At 44.2% G+C, this 22,562-nt stretch overlaps 1 protein-coding gene across 1 annotated transcript in view; it reads right to left on the reverse strand.

Moving 5' to 3' along the window:
• Positions 1 to 10,879: 10,879 nt before the first annotated feature.
• The window catches only part of CSMD1 (CUB and Sushi multiple domains 1), a gene marked incomplete at its 3' end in the record, with an annotated part of 1,728,858 nt that continues 1,717,175 nt past the window's right edge, over positions 10,880 to 22,562 (reverse strand). The window contains exons 66-70 of the mRNA XM_082608811.1: positions 22,360 to 22,521; positions 18,713 to 18,825; positions 17,846 to 17,933; positions 11,133 to 11,265; positions 10,880 to 11,039 (exon numbers count right to left, since the gene is read on the reverse strand). Of these exons, the coding sequence (XP_082464937.1) occupies positions 10,880 to 11,039; positions 11,133 to 11,265; positions 17,846 to 17,933; positions 18,713 to 18,825; positions 22,360 to 22,521 (656 nt within the window). The remainder of the gene's footprint in view (positions 11,040 to 11,132; positions 11,266 to 17,845; positions 17,934 to 18,712; positions 18,826 to 22,359; positions 22,522 to 22,562) is intronic.

The raw sequence follows: 22,562 nt of genomic DNA on the forward strand, positions 1-22,562 counted from the left end.
AGGTATCACCTCCCACTAGTCAGAATGGTCATCATCAGAAAATCTACAAACAACAAATGCTGGAGTGGGTGTGGAGAAAAGGGAACCCTCTTGCACTGTTGGTGGGAAAGTAAATGGATACAGCCACTATGGAGAACAGTATGGAGGTTCCTTAAAAAACTAAAAATAGAATAACCATATCACCCAGCAATCCTGCTACTGGGCATATACCCTGAGAAAACCATAATTCAAAAAGACACATGCACCCCAATGTTCATTGCAACACTATTTACAATAGTGAGGTCATGGAAGCAACCTAAATGCCCATCGACAGACAAATGGATAAAGGAGATGTGGTACATATATACAATGGAATATTACTCAGCCATAAAAAGGAACGAAATTGGGTCATTTGTAGAGACGTGGATGGATCTAGAGACTGTCATACAGAGTGAAGTAAGTCAGAAAGAGAAAAACAAATATCGTGTATTAACGCATATATGTGGAACCTAGAAAAATGGTACAGATGAACCGGTTTGCAGGGCAGAAATTGAGACACAGATGTAGAGAACAAACATATGGACACCAAGGGGAGAAAGTGGCATGGGGGTAGGGTGGTGGGGTGATGAATTGGGCGATTGGGATTGACATGTATACACTGATGTGTATGAGATTGATGACTAATAAGAACCTGCTGTATAAAAAAATAAAGAAAAAAAGCAACATGACTGCTAAAAAAAATTTCATTAAAAAAATAAAGATTCACACACACACACACACACAAAACATTACAGAAAACCCAATGAAATATTTAAGAAGGAAATAAAAACATCCATAATCTGCTTCTCTCAAATAAGACAAGCAAGCCTCTAATTCCTGCTTTTTCTGGTCTATACTTACGTCATGCGATGGCTTTCCAGTTATAATTATTGCATAAATCAGTTCTAAATTTCACAGTGCCTCTTAACTACATTATGATGCTATGGGGTCTTTATTTAATATTTTTAATGGCTGTATAGTATTTCTCAAATTTCACTTTTAAGTAATGTGACATTTTTCTGCTCTCAAATATTTATTTCATTTATCTTTGCCATTTAGCCATTGACAAATATACATGTGTATCCATCTATTATATTGATATCTACCTATCTAGTGTATAGGCTTGTGTTTTGTTTTCTTTCAGATTTATTTTTCAGGATTTGGTTTCATCCATAATGTCAACAGGTCAAATTATATCAACACCATAAAGAGTATTGATCCACATCGCCAGACTTGTAATTGGTAATGATACTTTGTAATGTTCCAAAGTACATACATATAGAGACATGTCAGTTTTACTGTAGCTTCACCAGCTTTGGGAAACAGGCTGATTGTGTTTTCTCATTGAACTGGTTTACAAGAGCACTTCAGTGTATTAACTTGCAGTCATTTTACTGCCACACTGTTTCTGTCACATTCTGTTTAAAACGATAAACTTTTCTTCCCTTCCATGGTTAGTAGTTAATGCAAATGCATTTCATAAATAGTCTATGACTTTCTTATATAATTAGTTTTAATTTTACAGACATCACCAGCTAAATATTGCTTGGGTGTGAATAATGCCTTAAAGCATAAATATATATTCGACTATTGTTTCTGAAAAATTTCAATAGGCATTTGAATAAAATTGATACAAAGCTCTAAAGCTCAGGTCTTCTTTTTATTTCAGATTTGCCACTAGAATCTATAACTCAAACACAGTAATAAGAGAAAGAGAATTCATTTTTCTACCTGTAACTCAAAACAAATACGTAGGAAGCTATGTAACTACTTCTGAAGTTGATTTGACAGCTAGAACAATGTATATTTGATTTTTCCATAAGCTGTTAACTTTCTCTCTGAGTAATAAAAGCCATGTGCCAACACATTTAAATGTTCACAGAGGCTTGCACTATTATTATGCTGCCACTCTTCTTTTTGAAAACATCTGCTTAAGTCTTTTAAACACACACACACACACACACACACACGTTTCCCCAGAACAATAAGAAAAGGTAACTTCAGTATAAATCATTTTCCCACTAAAATCTTATTTATGTACATTCTGTCTAGTGGTGGGACACTACTGAACTACTGCTACACACCCATAAAGAAATTTCTCTAAATTAGTGCATGTATTCATAAGCTTATTTTTGTCTGTGTCATTTTGTTTTAAAGCCTCGAATTATCAAAAAATGTGGGGGAAGGTGGGCTAGAGAGAAGTAAAATGCATCATGAGATCCTACAATGATGTAAAATTGCTGAGTGAGTGAGACTTGATCCCCACGACTAAGTCTTAGAGTCTGATTTCTATTTAGAGGGGTAAATATGTGGGATCCTTTATTTATTCTCAAAGGGAAAAAAATGTCTTAAAGCAATTTATCTTCCTTATTTTTGTTACCATCAAAACACACATTGTCATTGGGGACTTGCTGACCGATCCCCAGGTGATGAGTCTTAATGTTATTGGAAGTTCCTGTTGTTTATTTTTCCAGCTTCCTTTGCATCTGTGGGTGGCTTGTGGCCAGATTCTAGGTCATGAGATGGAAATGGAAGTTTGTTGGAGGTGGGGGGGGGAGATGGGGAGCTTTGTGAAATTGTTGCCTTTCTTGATACAAAAGAGGGCTGGTGTCAGCTTTTCTTTACCTCACACATTTGAACTTCCTGCCTAACATGGCTGTAATGACTGGAGCAATGGCAGCCAGTCTGCAGTCAGGAGGTCAAGGGCAAGCATGTTGAGAGAAGCTCCCTTTCCTTAGATGAATCACTGATGAACAGCAGGAGTAAACAAACATCATAGAACACGTGAAATAGAAGACCTTGGAAACATGTGTAAGGCAAGCTCTAGGGATGCCCAAAATAGATAGGGGCTGTATTTTTTTAGGACTAACAAGCTGAAAAGTTGCAGGGGGAGCCACTGAGCCAATGGGGTGGAATATTGATGCTAATAGGACACTAGTATCATTCATCTACTAAGGAGGCACAGGGACACTAGGGTTCTGACAACAGAAGTGCTCCAGTAATAGCCACAGCTCCTGGGGAAGTTTTCCTTAATAATCTGCCCCCCTGTTCTGCCTCCAGAGAGATTTAGGCATCCCTTCCCATGGGCCCTGTATGCATTACTCTGTGCAAATACAGAAAAATGCGGGGACCGTACTTTGCTGTAACTATTTGTCTATGTATCTGCCTCTGCTTGGACTGTAATTTTCTAAGGAGCCTGGCCTCTGCTTTTTGTATGTTGAGCTATCCAAACCTAATCTAAGTTTTAATATTTAGTAAATGCTCCATAAAAACTTGTCAAATGAGTGGATTTTATAAAGTTCACAGATACTGAAGTCATCTGCTCTAAAGAGTTGCTCAGAGTGAGTCGTGTCTAGCCAGGACCGTTATCTGGGATAAGATGCATTCATAGCCCATGGAGAACAAACTTTGAATATAGAGTATTTCTTCACATTTTTAACTGGCCCAACTTCAACTTCTAGTAGCTGTTGTTGACAATCTTTTTTTGTTTTAAATTTTCTTTCTAGTACTGTCTTGAATATTCCAGTATACACCATGTCATGGAGAGAAAATAATAGTTAAGCCGGACTTTTTAATGACCATGAACTTCCAGCAACACTGGAGGAGAAAGACTGACCATCTGGGGAACATCGCTGGACCCAGGCTCTCGCTCCTCTATGGTGAGTGAGTCCCCGTGATGAATGGTTTACTCCTGCTGTTACTGTTCCTGAGCAAAGACAGGAGGCACCAGGTTTAAGATCGGGATTATCGCTCTTCCTGTATTGGCGATCAGATCATGGGAGGCAGGAACAAGAGGCTAACAACAGCTTATGCATTGATTTTTATTTAATTGAGGAAAATGTATTCAATTGTTTGAGTAGGCAGCACATACACGTTCGAAGGTTAGAAAGCTGCAGGGAGTGAGATGTACCTCTTCCTTACCTCTCCCTCATTCCCTCAGATTCCCTAGCAGAGAAAACCACTGCTGCCATTTCTTAAATACTCTTCCAGAGCATCTGCGGGCACACACATCCAAGTGTATCATAAACCCAGCTCTGCGTGATACTTTTTCACTTTAAATGAATCTTGTACATCATTAGATATCAATACACCTTAGACTGCCTTCTTCTTTATCTAATTGCATTGTATTCCATCATAGAGCTGTGCCGTATTTAATCTCTCCTCTACCAATGGCTTTTTTACCTTATTGCCAGTATTTCACTCTCAGGAACAGGGCTGGAGCATACACATCCCCCTCGTCCTCAGAGCATATTGTATCATGATATGTTACTTAGAGTGGAATTGTTCCACGAAGGGAGTTTTTTAAGCTTTATTGAGATACCATTGACATAAACATTGTGTAAATTTAAGCCACAAGACCTGTTGATTTGATAAATTATTGCAAAATGATCACCACCGTGCCAAGTGTCATGTCACATAATTACCATTTCTTTTCTGGGGTGAGAATATTTAGGACCGACTCTCTCCCCAGTTGATCCTGTAAGGTCTTAATTTAAATTCCTACCAATAAAGTGTAAGAAGATCTAGTTACTATATCCACCTTCCCCAATACATTGTATTTCCAAACTCTTTTTACTTTTACCAAGCAAGTAAAAAGTCGGATAAAGTTGATATTTTAATTATTCATTTGCTGAGCATGTTCTGGAAACCCATTCCTCTTTGCGCCCGAGAGAAGCAGCATGTATTGATGCTCCAGGGGCCCCGGCGCGCGCCTCAGCAGCGGCGCGGGGACGCCGGCCCAGCTTCGCTGGAGCCACCTAGTCTCTGCCTGAGGCCTGAGGTCGGCTGCGCTCCCGCAGCAGGTGAGGGCCCCGCCCTGGGCTCCGCCGTCCCGGGCGGGCGATGAGGAGACGGAAGACAGACCGGCCCTGGGGTCTCAGAGGCGCGAAGGCCGAGGGAGGACGGTCAGGTGGCCGGGGGCCAGCAGGGCCTCGCGGGGCAAAACGCTCTGCCCGCCCCACAAAGCCCGCGGGCTCCAGATCCATCTGACCCTCTCCCCCCAGAAAACCAAACCAAAACAAACAAACCTAGCCACTGTGGCTAAATCGACGGAAGTCACGTAGCTCTGTGTTGCTGATGGAAACACTGGGCTGCAGACACCATTTCTCTGAGACGGAAGAGGGGAAGCCACGGCCGCGTCGGATCAGAGTTGCTGGGCTTGGGTGCCCGCAGGGAGCGCGACTGGGGACCCCTCCTTTGACCCCTGCGGTGCAACCTCCTCCGCTCCGGCCGCGAGGACCGTGGGTGCGGGCGCGGGGGAGACGGCGAGCCGGCGTCAAGGGCGCGAGGTCTCCCTCTCGCGGGATGAATAAGCCCCGGAGTCCTGGACCCCATGGCCGGTAGGTAGGGACCCTGTGCACAATCAGCCAGGCCTCCCGCGCAGTGCTGCAGACCGCGCGCTGCCCTCCCGACCCCAGTGCCTCCGTAATGAAGAACCTCCCAGTGACTGCCTTGTGACCCCTGGTGGAGCCTGCACTCGACGAAGCTACAGGGCACCGTCCCTCTGGTTGCCACCTGCGCGCAAAGGCCGGGACGCAGCTGCAGGGGGTTGGTTTCATTCGGCGAGAGGCGCTGCGCTTAGCAACACCCGCCCGGCCTCCCTGGAAGCTGTGTCCATCCCGAGACCCGGAGCCCGGAGCCCAGAGGCGTCCACGGCAGCCGGGGGCTGAGCCCCGAGGGTGGGTCAGCGGGAGGCGCCTTCTCAATCTGTTCCACTGTAGTTACGTCCGCTGGGTTCCTGCGCAGCGGTGGAAGCACCGAGCGTGACTGACTTGAAGAAAGTAGAAAAGGAATTTCGGAAAGGTGTGGGGTGGGCCCAGGATCAAGAAAACGGCCCAGCGCCTGGCCCTGGGGAGGAAGCGGCGGAGAGGAGTGCCGGCTGGGCTCCTGGGAGGATGGATGCTGGGGGGATGCTGGGGGACCCGGCAGACGGCGCGCACGTGTCCCGGGCTTGCCTCACGCCCCTCAGGGCTCCAGCCCCCGCGAGGGGGGTCCTGGCTCAGGGAGGCGGGGGAACTGCGCTGACACCCCACAAAATGACGGTCATGGGGAGAGCGTTTCCGGGGGGTCGCTGGGCTCTGCTGTCAGGCGAAAAGGGCCCCGGGCCGGGTTCCACAGACGGTGACGTCCAGAGAGATGGGCTCTGCTGTTTTGGGCTCCTTTGCCTCAGCGAGACCCCCTGTCGTCCTGTGAAAGCTGTCCAACCCAGACAAGGAGCAAGTCAGGTTTTATCCAGTGCAGTCCGGAGCCACGGTTGGGGACAAAGGGCTGCAGCACTAGGTGGTGGGCTCGCCTGGCGGTGAGAGGGTGTAAAACTCACGGGCCGTCACAGGAGGGGGCCAGGATGAGTGTGCGAGCCCCACAGCTGTTTCAGATTCAGCGGCTGTGGGAGGACCTCCTCGGTGCTGGACGGGCGGCCACATCCCAAACCCTCCAGACACAGGCAACTCATTAATTCCCGGTCAGTCTTCAGGATGCGCCCCGAGGCAGGGGTCAGTGAGGAGTAAACTCTCAGGTGCTGTCGGTGTGTTAGACTAACACACAGGCTAATCGTAGCGCTCCCAAATGTATCACATAGGAGCGGTGCTGGGGGATATTACAGCTGATCATACGCAGTATTTATTTCTCCTGAAATTCTTAACTTGTGGTCATTGTTTACCAGATGCAACAAAAAATATATTTACAGTTAGAGTGACAACATTTTTAATTGCAGAAAAAGGGAACGCTGATGAATTTAATCACGATTTTTTGGTGAAAAAGAATGTTAAAGCAAGGGAAAACTGGCCTCTAATATCAGCATTGCCGAGCTGTGCATACTTGGGTAATGTCACTAATGTCTCTGCATTTCTGCTTCGTCATCTATAAAATCAAAGTGGTAAAACCTACTTTGCTAGATTACGTTGAATGTATGTCGGTCGTCTGGAGCTGTGTCTGCTGCATAGTAGGTCCTAATCCTTGGCATTTAAAGGCATCCGCTGGTGCACCAAGACCCAGACTCTACGTTGGATGTCAAAACTGTTACTTGGATGCCACGCTGGGGCTATTTTTTTTGTTTATTGGTTGTTTTTTATTTTGTAATAATTTGATTCTCAGGAAAATTACTATATCATTCTGCTTAACTGCAAGATGTCCCGCCTGACGGGCCACTAAGGACTCGGAAAGCACTGTTTCTCTCAGCACAGAAGTGAGTGGGAAGCTGGCTCTGAACTCTAAAGGTGCTATGAGGGGTGATGCTCTGAGCCTTCTTCACTCGTGAGCCTTGAAATGTTCCGTGAAATCCGTCTATAATTTTCTTACATGGCATTTTCAGTGTGGTGAAGGCTTACAGAAAGAACTCCCAATATTTTGTTTAAATTTATTTATTTTTGGCTGCATCAGGTCTTCATTGCTGCATGTAGGCTTTCTCTAATTGCAGCGAGTGGGGTGCTACTCTTCGTTGTGGTGCGCGGGCTTCTCATTGCGGTGGCTTCTCTTGTTGTGGAGCACGGGCTCTAGGTGCATGGGCTTCAGTAGTTGTGGCTCGTGGGCTCTAGAGCACAGGCTCAGTAGTTGTGGCTCATGGGCCCTAGAGCACGGGCTTCAGTAGTTGTGGCTCGTGGGCTCTAGAGCACAGGCTCAGTAGTTGTGGCTCATGGGCCCTAGAGTGTGGGCTTCAGTAGTTGTGGCTCGTGGGCTCTAGAGCACAGGCTCAGTAGTTGTGGCTCATGGGCCCTAGAGTGTGGGCTTCAGTAGTTGTGGCTCATGGGCTCTAGAGCACAGGCTCAGTAGTTGTGGCGCACAGGCTTAGTAGTTGCTCCGCGGCATGTGGGATCTTCCCAGACCAGCGCTCTAACCCATGTCCCCTGCATTGGCAGGCGGATTCTTAATCGCTGCGCCACCAGGGAAGCCCCCAATTTTTTTTTATCTTAAAAATTTAGGCTTGATTTTGGGTTGGAGGGAACTAAAAGCTCTCATTGACTTTTAAGGCAAAAACTGTCAAGAATTCTGTCAGCTTCCACGTTGCTGTTCTCTGTATCACGGCTTTTCATAAATGTGCTATTTATTAACCATGACGGTGACGCTGTGTCTTGGGAAAACATCGACCCTCGTTCTAAATAAAGTGAAAGCCCATCAATGACATGTTCATTCTCTTCCTTCCCCTCCAGAGACTCGCATGCACCTATTAAAGATAAAATAAATTCACACTGAAAAATAGAAATCTAAAATTAAATATTTAATTAGAACTCTGATTTGCTTTAAAGATAGGTGGCATTGCACAGGCTATATTACACTCTCTGTATAATTTTTTTTTGACAAAAAGGATACTGTTCATTTTAACAGGTCACTTTAATATTAATACATGTGTAATAGGATCAGAACTGAACGTCAGCTAGAGATGGTACATTGTACATTATTGGGAAAATTACAGTTTTGTATTGTAAAAACATTTATTTTTTAACAAGTTACCTACATTAATCAAAAAATTACAGCATATTTAATAATTTTACAAATTCTTCATAAAAAATATATCTCTGTACAAAAAGGTCGTTTGCACCTACTTCATGTCAGCAGCATGTGGCGGGGTGGCGAGACGGATGGATGGGGGGATGACGATGGTTTTCCTGATCATAATGCCAGCGTTCTTTCCCCTTTTTTATAGTAGCTTTTTTTGTGGTTGTTTACAAAATACTTTACAGGAGAAAAAAATTATTGCAGCTAGCCTGAAGAAAGGCAAGATGTGTGGGACAAGCAGCAGTTTGAACAGCTCTGAAGCACAGAACCTGTCAGAGGGGCTCCTGCCCTCCACGTGCTCTGGCTGCTTCCGGAAAGAATCTTCCAGCCTGAACCCAGAGAGCGCACTGGCCGACAGCTTGAACAGGACCCTCCAACACCTCGCAGGAATCTGATTAACACTGCACACACCCTGGGAAGAAACTAGGCAGAATTCTCGCAAGGAAATTTCATGGAGTATTTTTTTTTTAAATAACATGCTCCCAACTGGCAACTGAGGACACTCTGACTTTGCACACAAAGGAGAATCATGTCTAATCTGATCTGTGGTTTCTGGTATGTATGTATGTCCTGTCGTTTCAGGGTTTCGTAATGTCATTGACCAGCAAGCAGGTCGGGGATGTGGAGAGACATTAATTCAGACTCTGAAGTCAGCATTTTGCACCTAGTTTGAATGAGTCAAACCGCATATGTACACGATATTATATTTATCTATATGTATGTATATATATACACCTCGTATGTACGGTTAACCCTGTTCTCCCCTGCACACAAAGAGGCGCAAACCTCCTCCCGTTTCCTCTTTGTTTCGGCTCCCTGGGTGTGCTAGGAGCCTGGCTCTGGCTGGCTTCATCTGGTCTAAGGAGAAACAGCCATAAAGACTCCAGGCTGCAAGACAGCTCTCGGTCCTGTGGCCAGGCTGGCCAGAGGGAAAGGAGCAGAGGCTCAGCATAATACCCTGGAGTTCCACGCCGTGGGGTGTGAGAGGCCGGGGGAACCGGAGGAGGTTGGCCGTGCCTCCTGACGGCTGTGCCCCTTCAAACAGGCAACAGAACAGTGAGCGCCCAGTGGGTGAGAGCCACTAAAATGTTCAGATCGAAACTTTTGAAAGCATGAGCTATTACTTTGACTTTTTTGTTTTGTTTTTCACTTTTGAATTCTCATTGCCGCATCTTCTACTTCGTGTTTGGATTTTATCCACGTGGGGGGAATCACACCTATTTTATTTATACTGCAATTCATAATTTACCTATGATGAATTTTAAACTTGAAGTCACTGAAATTTTCTTCCCATCTGGAATTATAAAGCATGAAACAAAAGACTAAGTAGTACATAAATTACGTCATCGGGAAAGAAGAGTGGGTGTGACTTTTCCTTGCCTCTAAAGGAACACTTGATATTTTGATCCTGAACCTTTTCCACTATATTCCGGGGCTACTGTGGTTCACTATCCTTCAACGCGATACCAGACAGTGATGGCAGCGAAAGGAAAAAATCACAATGCGCAAGGGAAGACCGTGCTGTGAGCCCAAACCCACAGGTTCTGAGTGTGAGCGACTAAAATAAATTACTATTCACATCTGTACACGGCAAATAGAACATGCTGCAAACCTGCTCGGAAGTAGCGTGAGAGCGACGACCACGGGAGGTGACGGGACTAAAGAAAACACGTGGGAAATAAAAGGCCTCTTTTTTTCCTCATCGGACATTTTCAGTGAATTCAGCACATCTATGAAGCTAAAAGAAAGCAATAATAAAATAAATCTCTTCAATACTCTTTTTTCCTTTTAAAACCTGTGCCGTATCTGGGGCTGTGTTTTCTTTTTCTAACGCGCCAACTAAACCCTGCGGGTGGAATGCTTAGCTTGACAGCTTATATACAATGGAGAGTGTGTGGAAACCCCGTGTGAATAGTTTATTTATCAGAATCTTAGTCATTCAGAACACACTAGTGCAAAAAATTGTGCATCAAAACTTCTGCAAGAGAACGGCTGAGTGGGAAATTTGCAGATGGCCCTGGAGATGGACCCCGAGGTGAGCTGCGGGTCCCTCGAAGCTCCTCTGGTCTCGGCAGGGACGGCGTGAAGCGTCTGCAGGTGTGTGCGGCTACCAGAAAGGGGTCTTCTTCAAGAGGGCTTTTTTTTTTTTCTCCAGAATATTCGTATTCATGGGGATTGAGAAAAACAAACCAAACCCACCGCGGTGCTACCGTCTGTCACCGCGCCCGGAGGCCGCCGGGGAGGGGAGGCCGGGGGCCGCTCCCCAGACAGGGTCCGTTGGCGGCGGGGAGCGGGGTGAGGGAGGCCCTGTGGCCCCTGTGGTCCCTGCCGTCCGCGTCGGAGGAGTGGCTACGGGCGGCCGGCCCGAGCGCTACACCACGGTGCACACCGTGTTCAGGGTCGTGTCGAAGCGCACGGCCTTGGCCTCGGTGGGCTTCAAGTTCGTGTCGTACATGGGGTTCTCGAAGGAGGCCTGCCCGTTGCTGCTCTCGTGGCCGGCGTAGCCGTTGTACTGGACCTTCGGCCTCGCTCTGCGGGCGAGAGGCAAGGGGGGGACGGGCTGTCAGGGCCGCAGGGCCTCAGGAGGAGCCGCGACGCCCGCGAGCGGGGTGTCGCCACGTTACCTGTGCTTGTGGAGGTGAAACGCGAGCCCGGAGAGAACGAGCGCGGAGAGCGGGGCCAGGATGGCGGCCACGACGGAGCCGCTGCTGGCGCCGCGCTGGGGGCGCGCGGGGTCTGGAGCCGAGCTTCGGGCGCCTGGAAGAGAGAGCAGCCTTTACCCTGCAGTCGGGCCCCGAGCCTGCCCGGGGCGCTCTGCGGCGGGCGTGGGAGCGCGTGCACACGGCGAGGGGGGCAGGGGACCCGCGGGGGCTCCCTTCCGGAGGCCCACCTTCCCGATGGCGAGGACGCGAAGCCCGCTTCCCGGGAGAGGCTCGCGTCCGCACTGCGCGGGGCAAAGGCGCCGTCGCCCGACCTCCCCCGGGGCTGCGGACACCGCGTGCGCGGCCGTGTCTCTCTACGGGATGGGCAGTGCCTGCTGTTGCCTCCTGCTCTAAGACGCAGCCTCAGCAGGATGTGCCACTGAATAAAGAGCCCAGGTCTCTATAAAGAGGGCGTCACACTCATCACAGGTGAGCATCAAGGTGCCATCTCCCTTTATTTGGGTAGATTCCAAAATTCACTACAGAGTTCAGAAATGATCAAGGAATGCAACTTGGTGTTATGACGCAGGCTTCTATGAAGACACAAAAATATGATTTCTGTCAATTAGAAGGGACGCAGGTGTAAACATCTCAAACATCACGAAGGTGATATAATCATTAACTCTCCGTATCTGTGCCGTGGCAGATATATGCACGGCATTGAGAAAGATGCAAACATTACAAATTCAAATCGGAAGGCATTTATTAAGTGATTATTGCCAAATAATGCAGTTGATTCTTGAAGAATTTACTTATACACTGCAATTTGAAATGTATTTGGCTTACTTGCATGGAACCACTCAATGCACGTTTGTGATCAATTATGATTGGGGTCATCTGAATACAGCAGAATTGTTAGAAAGAAGCTGACCTTGTTTTAGAAGTATATTTCCAGAATTTATGGGATGTTTCTTGTTTCTTTTTTTTTTTACAAACCACAGATACAAAGAAACAATCAAATATTTAAAATAATTAAATAGGCTTTTAAAGAAAAAAATCTTGAATTTTCACATAAAAACCTAAAAATATTATTTGTCATCTCCTTCAACAGATGCAGGATTATGCTACTTCCTACCACCTTCACGTCTAATATAAATGTATTTTATCCTGGATGTTGGCACTTTGTAAATTAGCCATATCTTTTGGCGATCCTTCTGTATCAGCACATAGGAATCAGATTTAATTTTTCATTTCCAGATGCATTCACCAGCTGCCATGCAAGGGGAAAACGCCACATACTTGTCCTAAATCTCAGCATCCAGGTGATGGGCATGTGAGCAGAGTTAAGCCAATGGGAAGCTCCCCGCCGCCCCCAGGCATCGAGTTTGGCACGAGTGATGCAGAGGCTCCTAAGACAGTTTAGAATTGGGTCCTGAGGCTGTGGTGAGGCTGGGGTGGGGTGGGGCTAGAGCCCTGGGGACCACATCAAGTGCTCCCTCGTGGTGCTTACAGCCACCACCGGCCAGTCCAGGGGCAGCGCGCAGCAGAAAACACACAGCCACCAGGGGTGGCGCTGTCCAGCAGGGAGAAACGCGGTGCTGCTCAAAGGGCAATAACTCCATGGTTTTGTCGTGAGAATTAAACGTCAGATCTCCACTACTTAGAACAATGCGTGGCACGTAGCAAAAGTTTCCCAGGACCCACATTTACTCGAATGTAAGTTGCATTATGCCAGGGCAGTTTTTTGGCCAGCTTTCCTCTTGAGTGCCCGGTGCCTACAGCAGAACCTAGGACACAATAGTTGCTCAATATATATTTGAGGAATAAAAAAATGGTACTGTCTTTGGAGTAGTTCAACATCCGATGGTTTCCATAAATTGCCATGGCTCATTCTCCAAGTGTTTATAATTCTGTGCATCTCTTTGCCTCATTCTAATAAATTTGTAGCCTGCTTAAATTAACCAAAGCTATTTTCTGTTATCTGCAAATAAGACTATATATTTTTGGCCATAATAGATATCAGACTTCCAATTAATAAAATCCTGGATAATGGACCTGCCACAGGAGACCCCACATCATAACACAGGGCAACATAAAAGGTCTTTGTGAATTAAACTCCTGACTTTACTCTGATATTATTATGCTGTCTGGAGCTCCTAGTTAATTTCAATTATTTACCTGTGTTTTAATAATTTAAAGGGTAATGCATGCACATGATATTAATTAAAATGGCATAAGCAGATATAGAAACAAATACTATAAAGATGATGGAAATAAAGGGTCACTCCTTGCCCTTTACACTAGTTTTCCTCTTTATGATTGACGAGGTTTTTGTTTTTGCTTTTGTGTTTTAGTGTCCTTTTCACAATGTACTATTAATATATATGATTGTTTCTCTTTTCTTACTTTCCTAAAATATGGGGATACTATTTACATTTTTTTGTATTTGGCTTTTTAAACTTAACCATATATTCATGAGTTTCTTCCATCTGTGCATATGAATTTAATTGGTTTCACGTGTGCAGTATTCTGTTAATTGGCTATGCCAGAATTTATTTAGCCAGTCTACTGTTGAAGAACGTTTAGGCCATTTCTAGGTCTTTTTCTATGATGCCGCCATGCAATTCTTTTTCTACAGCGATACATCAGCAGGAGTCTGAATATACAGGATAAATTCTAAGCAGTAGAATCACTGCCTAGCAGAATGTGTAACTTGTAGTGTTGCTAAGTCTTCCCTACTTGCTCTCCAAAGTGGGGTCCCAGTTTCACTCCAACCACTGTCTCAGGAGGCACCTGGACGGCTGTACCCCATCCACCTGCCACCCTCCTCCCCCTTCCCTCTCCACCTCCCTCCTTTCCTATTATTATCACTACTCGCTAATAAACCAAACACAGCGTGTAGTTATTTTCTCAGTTCCATTTCTTAAGAATGAAGGTGAGCATCTTTTCACATTATAGGCTGGGCCATTCAATTTTTTTTAAGAGCATTATTGAAAGAAATTCACATACTACGGAATTCACCCTTTCAGTGCACACATACAATTCAAGGGTTTTTTTTATTATTAAAACTTGGGGGTTTTGGTGCTGCAAGGATCACCACAATGTATGTGAGAACACTGCTGACTCCCCTAAAAGAAAGCGGTACCCTTACAGTCATTCCTCATCCTCCGTACCCCAGCCTCAGCTTTAGGCAACCACTCATCCACTCTCTGTCTATACAGATTCACCTGCTCTGGATACTGCATATAGATGCAATCATACAATATGTGTTTTCTGGTGAATGGCTTCTCTTACTTAGCATAATGTTTTCAAGATAATATTCCATTGGGTGGATGCACCACATTTTGTTGCTCCATTCATTAGTTGATGGACATTTGGGTTGTTTCTACATTTGGACAATTAGGAAAAACGCTGGTATAAACATTCGTGTACTAATTTGTGTGTGAACATGTTTTTAGTTCTGTTGCCTATACAAGTTGGAGTGGAACTGCTGAATCTTGTGCTTACGCCATGTTTTACCTGCTTGAACTACCAGGCTGTTTTCCACAGCAGCTGCGCCATTTTTATCAGTACTTTCCCATCAGCAAAGTACGAGCGCTCCAGTTTCTGCACATTTTTGCCTCCACTGGTTTCTTGTCTTTATGATCCAAGCCGTCCTGGTGGGTGTGAAGTGGTTTTGATTTGTGTCTCCCTAACGATTAATGATGTTCAGGATCTTTTCATTTGCTTATTGGTCATTTTTATGTCTTTGTTGAAATGTCTATTTAAATTTGTTGCCAATGTTTTAGTTAGGTTATTTGCCTATGTACTGTTTAGCCGTAAGGGTTTTTACATTCTGGACACAAGTCCCTTGTTAGATACATGGCTTGCACCTTCTCCCCTTCTGATTGTGTATATTTGGGGGAGGGGATTCAATTTTAATGGGAAAACCAATTTATTTTTCAGTTTCTTACACAAGTTTTTGCATCAGAGTTGTCTTTCAAACTAACTTGGTTTAGTGTCCATTTAATGATAATCACATTTTTTTCCAGTTTATCTACTGACTGGAGACAATTAAGAGGTTGTTTATTTTTAACCATAAAAATAGAGTGTAGCCATAATTCTGTTTTTTTTTTTTGTTTTTTTTTTTGCGGTATGTGGGCCTCTCACTGTTGTGGCCTCTCCCGTTGCAGAGCACAGGCTCCGGACGCGCAGGCTCAACGGCCATGGCTCACGGGCCCAGCCGCTCCGCGGCATGTGGGATCTTCCCAGACCAGGGCACGAACCCGAGTCCCCTGCATCGGCAGGCGGACTCTCAACCACTGCGCCACCAGGGAAGCCCCATAATTCTTAAATGAATGGTTGCTGTTGAAGTATTACTTAAACATAGACGTTTCTAATTAGTTGAATGGGAGACTCGCTTGTGATTCAAATTATTTTGTGAGGCAAATTGTTTTTCCTGACAATAAGCTCATCATCACATGAGAAGAAAGATTACTTGTTAAAGCAAGCTATTATTTTGTTAGATTAAAAAGAAATGGGGCAATGCAAAGAAAATTTGCAATAGCAAAGTGACGGTTTGGGTCAGGCTCATTGGATGAGTAAACACAGACATCCACAGAGGATCGTGCACAGCTTGCTGGGGTGTCTTTAGACAAAATTACTAGAGCGTGTGCATCCGGGAGAAAGGAGGGCAAATAACTACAGGGTTTGGCTCAGAGCAAAAGAAAACTTTACCCATCATTAGTGTTGGTCTATTTCATTATCTCAAAATAATATAACCCCATTTAAAAAATCATCTCAGCCATAGCAGACATTATAAGTTAAAGCTCTTCTATTTAAAAGTTCTTAGCTTGGAAAGGTGGATTAGAATATTTTATGATTAAATCCCTTTTGGTCAAGTTTTTTGTTTTTTAAGCATGATATTATACAGGTTGGTACGTATTTCCTTTGGAATCCCTAAAAGTTTTTTTTTTAGTATTTATTTATTTATTTGGTTGTGCCAGGCCTTAGTTGTGGCAGTCAGGCTCCTTAGTTGCGGCTCCAGGTCTCCTTAGTTGTGGCATGCGAACTCTTACTTGCAGCATGCATGTGGGATCTAGTTCCCGGACCAGGGATCGAACCCGGGCCCCTGCATTGGAAGCGTGGAGTCTTATCCACTGTGCCACCAGGGAAGTCCCCGATAAAAGTTTTATGAAATGAATTCATCAGTGACAATCATCACCAAATATTACACTCGTTTTCCTCTGACAGGTTGCTCTGGCATCAAATCCTACATAGCAGTATTCCCCTCTATAAAATTAATGTTAGTAGCATTCCGTAAGTAAAGTATAAAGTAGCTGATACTATTCAGGAGAAATGCAGTGCTCATCTCATTACAAAAAAATGCATCTTCTCATCCGTGTTAGTAGCAACACAAGTAAAGACATGTGTGAAAAGAGCTTTAGCACAAAGCAAACCCTCATACTGACTCTTAATCTTCACAGCAACCAGGAACTGACTTCTCTACTGAGATTTCAGATGAAGAAATAGGCTCAAGAATATTATAATTCATCCTAGATTACAAAACTAGCGCATAGATGAGGTAAGCTTCACATCTAGTGATTGTTTTTCATACATTTTTCTTGTTGGATTACTGAGACGTAATCAAGTATTTGAGAAAGAGATAAAGAAGGAAGACAGGCATATTTGCCCCGTCTGTCTGTCTAGAGCAAACTTTTTTCTCATAACTAAGTCGTGAACACCTTTCCACATCAATATGTTATCTTTGTTTCTTTAATGAAATATACTGAATTAAATTGTTTTCTCTTTAATGTAACACATTGTATAAAATTATTGATGTAAGCAATTTATTTATGATAGATGTGTGAGATACACAGATTATTTCTAATTTCAACTATTTAAAGTAGTCCTGCTATATAGACATACCTGAATTTGCAAAAAATAATGGTCACCCTTGTCTGATTAAAAATTTTAGGGATAGAACTGTCGATGAAAGAATACCATCAAATTGTACACATCTACTCATACACCCACCAAAAATGAACACCCAGGTGCCTGTTTCTACTGTCCACCCCACATCATTTTTAAGAAACGCTGACATTCTCATAGCTGAAAATGATCTTTGTTGTCATAATACATATTTTTGAAGTTAAAAATAGTTTGTTGGAGGGTTTCCCTGGTGGCGCAGTGGTTGGGGGTCCGCCTGCCGGTGCGGGGGACGCGGGTTCGTGCCCCGGTCCGGGAGGATCCCGCGTGCCGTGGAGCGGCTGGGCCCGTGGGCCACGGCCACTAGGCCTGCGTGTCCGGAGCCTGTGCTCTCCAACGGGGGAGGCCGCGACAGTGAGAGGCCCGCAAACCGCACACACACACACACAAAAAATAGTTTGTTGGACATTTTAGTTAGTCTTATCATTTTCTTAAGGTAATGTATTTAGTTTATTCTTTAATTGTGTTTCATCTTTGCTTTTTTCCCTTATTTCAAAATATCTCTCTGTATATTAATTCCATGTCTGGCATATTTATTGCAGCTGATATTGTCTATTTTGCTATTCAAAAGAAGGGTTTTTTTTTCATCCAGCTGTAAAATATGTGAGTCTCTCCCATTACTTTTGTTTCTGTTTCTTTCAGAGTCATGCCCTTTCCATCACACTCAGCTTAATCATCTGAAGGCCAACCTGATATATGCTTTGAAAAACAACGTAAGTGCAGCGTACCTTGCCTTTCCAGCTTGAACTTCCCAAAATCTTTTCCATGTATGTCACCTTGGAAAGTAAATCCTCCTCGTTCAAGTCCGGATGATACCTGATAATGCATGAAAAGGAAAAAACTGCATAACAAGGATTAATGATAATCTCTTCTTTTATCATAATATAAATATTATTTCTATTTAGAAAGTAAAGGTTAACTATTTAAAAAAATTTGTCATTCCTTCAAGTGACCCACTTATAGTTAGAAATTGAAAAATAGAGACATGAACTTCAACTAACAAATAAATTCTCTCTCTTGTTTTGATCTCAAAAACAGTAGTTTTTTATAACATATATATAGGTTAAGTACCCTTGGTAAACGGGGACGCACATATGAATGACGTCAGAACCTACATTATGTAAAACTCACTGTGTCACAACTACCGTCTCGTGTACCTCACGTGAGGCCGTTTACCCTCAAGTTAGGTGATGAATTAAAGCAGAAGCAAAGGGTTAACTTGCAAGGAAGAAAGTGAAGGGGGCATCTTAAGTCTCTGTTTATCTGGGGATGCTACCTTTTAGAACTTTCGGGGTGGTTACCAGTGGCCTTGGAAAGAGTTTGGTCCCCACCCTTATGGTGGGGTGTGGTCTGGATCTAAGCTCTCTGGCAGGAACAGCCCATTTGCTCCTGGCCAGTTTGTTTCTCATTTCAGAGACAGGTTTCTTCCATCATACAATGAAGGGATGAAGTGGCCACGCAGCTGGGATGAGGGCCGGCTGAGTTTTCACGGGGCAGACAGGACCTGACCAGGTCCTCTCAGAAAGGAATCCCCCTTGGTGCCCCCAGCTCTGCGCAGACGCGGTGATTAGAAAACCCTTCTAGGAAGTACTCACGTAACCATCCAGTCCCCAGTTGTCGTTTTCAAAGTTGCTGACAAAAATATCCACTGGGCCTTTAATTTGAAAAGCTTTCAGAAGTAAGTGGGCCTCTTCCTTCTTGTAAACGCCTAGGAAAGGATCAGGGGGTTATTCTTACAACGTGGGGATGCTTATGAGTCAGTAATGCAGGCATTCATTTGATTTGGAATATGGTACAGAGATGATAACATTTTAAATCACAGAGATTAATATTTTTATTTTTAAATTTTAGCTTCAGTACTTTTTTCCTAAAAATCACTTCTTATGAAAGTCCTTGTCTTATCTTTCAGTGTCATCTATTTCACTCAATTCAACATCTTTACCCCACAGAAAGAACAAAAGTAATATGCATTCAGTTAATTGATTTTTTAAATCCAGCATTTTATTCATATTTTACTCACTTCTGAGGATAGGAGTATGTAGAAAAAAGAGAGACCATCAGTTAATTGATTTTTTAAATCCAGCATTTTATTCATATTTTACTCACTTCTGAGGATAGGAGTATGTAGAAAAAAGAGAGACCATCAGTTAATTGATTTTTTAAATCCAGCATTTTATTCATATTTTACTCACTTCTGAGGATAGGAGTATGTAGAAAAAAGAGAGACCATAACCTGGGGGATTAAACTACTGTGTATGAACTAAACAAGCTACAAGAATATATTGCACAGCACAGGGAATATAGCCAATATTTTATAATAACTTTAAATGGAAATTCATCTATAAAAATCTTGAATCATGGGCTTCACGGTGGCATAGTGGTTAAGAATCTGCCTGCCAATGCAGGGGACATGGGTTCGAGCCCTGGTCCGGGAAGATCCCACATGCCGCGGAGCAACTAAGCCCATGCGCCACAACTACTGAGTCTGCGCTCTAGAGCCCGCGAGCCACAACTACTGAGCCCGTGGGCCACAAATACTGAAGCCCGCACACCTAGAGCCCGTGCTCCACAACAACAGAAGCCACCGCAGTGAGAAGCCCGCGCACCGCAACGAAGAGTAGCCCCTGCTTGCCGCAACTAGAGAAAACCCTCGTGCAGCTACAAAGACCCAATGCAGCCAAAACTAAATAAATAAATTTATTTTAAAAAATATTGAATCACTAAAAAATGACAATTGTGATAAAGACAACTATGCTGAAAAGACACGTGGGGAGTTAGGACAAAATTATCATAAAATTTCAACATGGGAAAAAATAAATATTTCTAAATCAATATAAAAAAAGAGAGACCAAAACAATAACCCCAAATATAGCTACTTATACAGATGAATTGCACTTACTAAAATGAAATGAGCAGCAGGGTGGCCAAAGTGTGATGGACATACTTGTGGAGCCCGTGAGACCCTGGGTGTGAAGTGATTGACAGTCACACCTCTTAGCTACTCATGAGCTCCTTGGAGTGACTGCTGAGTGGTACTGCCCGGGGGTGTCACGGTGTGGCAAGGGGGACAATGTGTTTATAGCTACAGCTAGTTCCCTACTCAGAGGAGGAACTAAATAAATAAGTAAAGAAACAAACAGATATTAAATAATAATAATGAACCCAAATGTCTTCTGTGTAGAGAGGCAGGTTCAAGGGAAAAATCACACTGTTCACTTCAGGGACTCCAGCAGTTCATTCCCAGCAACTCCCATTAGAGAAGTGAAACTAGTATCTCAGAAAGAGTCTCCACTGGCCCATCACACAGGATGGAAGGGGACCCACGGACAAGAAGGACCACCTAAGGACTTGACTTTGGGCTCCATCATGTCCATCAGCAGCTCTGTGTTTCTGGTATCCAGGTTAACCTCTAAAACTCTGAACCCCACTTCTATATACTATCAGCAGAAATAAAATATATATTAGGCAACTTTTACAGTGATTAAATGAAAGAACTCAGCAGACCACCGGGGCCCCAGCCGGCCCTCCGTGGACGTTCGTTTCCCTCCTTCTTCCACACCCCCTCCTCATGAGAACGCACATGGCAGGTGGACTTATATCCACTTGGGACTCAGCCAGAACAACCCTTGATCCACCCGCTTTCCCAAATCCAAACTAGAGATTTGCCAACACTTATCTACGGACATCAGTTACATCAAAATCACTAAAGCATTTTCTTTGGGAAAAAAAAAAAATCCAAACTTCACGAAGAGAAATAATATCTAAAGGAGATGGGTGAGCCTAAGAAATCTGAATGTTTTACAAAGTCTCCGTTTATTCTGACACAGGACTAGATTTGAGCACCTGGTCTAAATCATTTATACATTCACAGGGTCAAGATGCAAAGCAATTTTGGGGCCCCTGGACCACGACTTCATAAATATGTACCTGTTTAAAAATCTTTGAGTGTGAATTATTTTTCTTTTCCTAAATCCAGAGTATGTGTACCATTTTTAGATGTTTTCCCATCCAAGGAAGCAGGAAAGCAAGGCATGAGGGCCGGGGAGAAGTCCTGACCTGCTCTCACACTTCCTAGAGATGAATCCGTGTCTGTCTAGTAACTAGTGAGTGTGCGGGTGCCATCAGGGGCCCCTTGGTGTTCAGAACCAGTGCTGGAGCTTGTGGACAGCTCAGAGTCTGATCCCTTCAGGAGTCAGTCTACAGAAAAAGACACATGGTTGTCAGAAGATAACTGAAAAAACGCACTAGATTCAGTCATGAAGGTAATTCTGTGTCTTATTGGTGAGAGCCTGGGCTCAAGATCTAATCGCTGAGATTCTGATGGCAGAGCTCAAATCCTACTTCTGTCGTATCCACTTAGCAAGACCACTGAATTTCCCTGAGTGTCTCTCTTTTTTAATCAGTTAAAAAAAAAAAAAAGGTGTTTAATAAGAATACAGCACAAGGGCTTCCCTGGTGGCGCAGTGGTTGAGAATCTGCCTGCCAATGCAGGGGACACGGGCTCGAGCCCTGGTCTGGGAAGATCCCACATGCCGCGGAGCAACTAGGCCCATGAGCCACAACTACTGAGCCTGTGCGTCTGGAGCCTGTGCTCCGCAACAAGAGAAGCCGCAATAGTGAGAGGCCCGCGCACCGCGATGAAGAGTGGCCCCCGCTTGCCACAACTAGAGAAAGCCCTCGCACAGAAACGAAGACCCAACACAGCCATGAATAAATAAATAAATAAATAAATTAAAGACTCCTTTCCCTTGTACAATTCTCACCCTTAAAAAAAAAAAAAAAGAATATACCACAAGATGGATGTAAGAACGAAAAGGACAATATGTATATAAAGCACTTAAAATAGCGTCTGGTATATAAATCAGAGCTATTGCTTTATTAACTGAGATACATCAATGAAAACTCACCAGGAGCAAATGAGTTAAAAGTGAGAGAGAGAATAGCAAACGAATGAATTCTGGAGACATGAATATCTGGACATAAATCTTACATCTGTGACTTAAGACGATCTGTGTGTCACCTTGAGCTCATTAATTCACTTTTCTGTACTGGTTTTGTAATCTTTAAAATGGGACAATAGAACCACCCTGCCATGGTTACTGAGATGATCCAGTGAGATGCAGCAGGTGCAAAGCCAAGGTAACGGTAACCAGCACTTAACGCGCGTTGGTGCCCTCTCTGCGAGAAGCAGGAGGGTCTGCCCCTGCTCACATCGGGGTTAGTGAAACCCCTCGGCACCTACCTGCCAACTTCAGCTCCCCCTGGGCGGCTTCCACGAAGGTTGCGTTCACCTTGCTGCTTGTGGCGTTGAACCAGTCAACAGTTAGGGTTGCAGGCTGTCTTTTCCCTAAATATTCATAATATCCCTTCCACACTGAATGGATGAAAAATACGTCTGAAGGAACTGTGGGGCAGAAAAGATGACTGTTAGCACCCACAGAAAGA

The sequence above is a fragment of the Mesoplodon mirus genome (genome assembly GCF_964341445.2).
Source record: "Mesoplodon mirus genome assembly, chromosome: 20".
In the NCBI taxonomy this organism is placed as follows: domain Eukaryota; kingdom Metazoa; phylum Chordata; class Mammalia; order Artiodactyla; family Ziphiidae; genus Mesoplodon; species Mesoplodon mirus.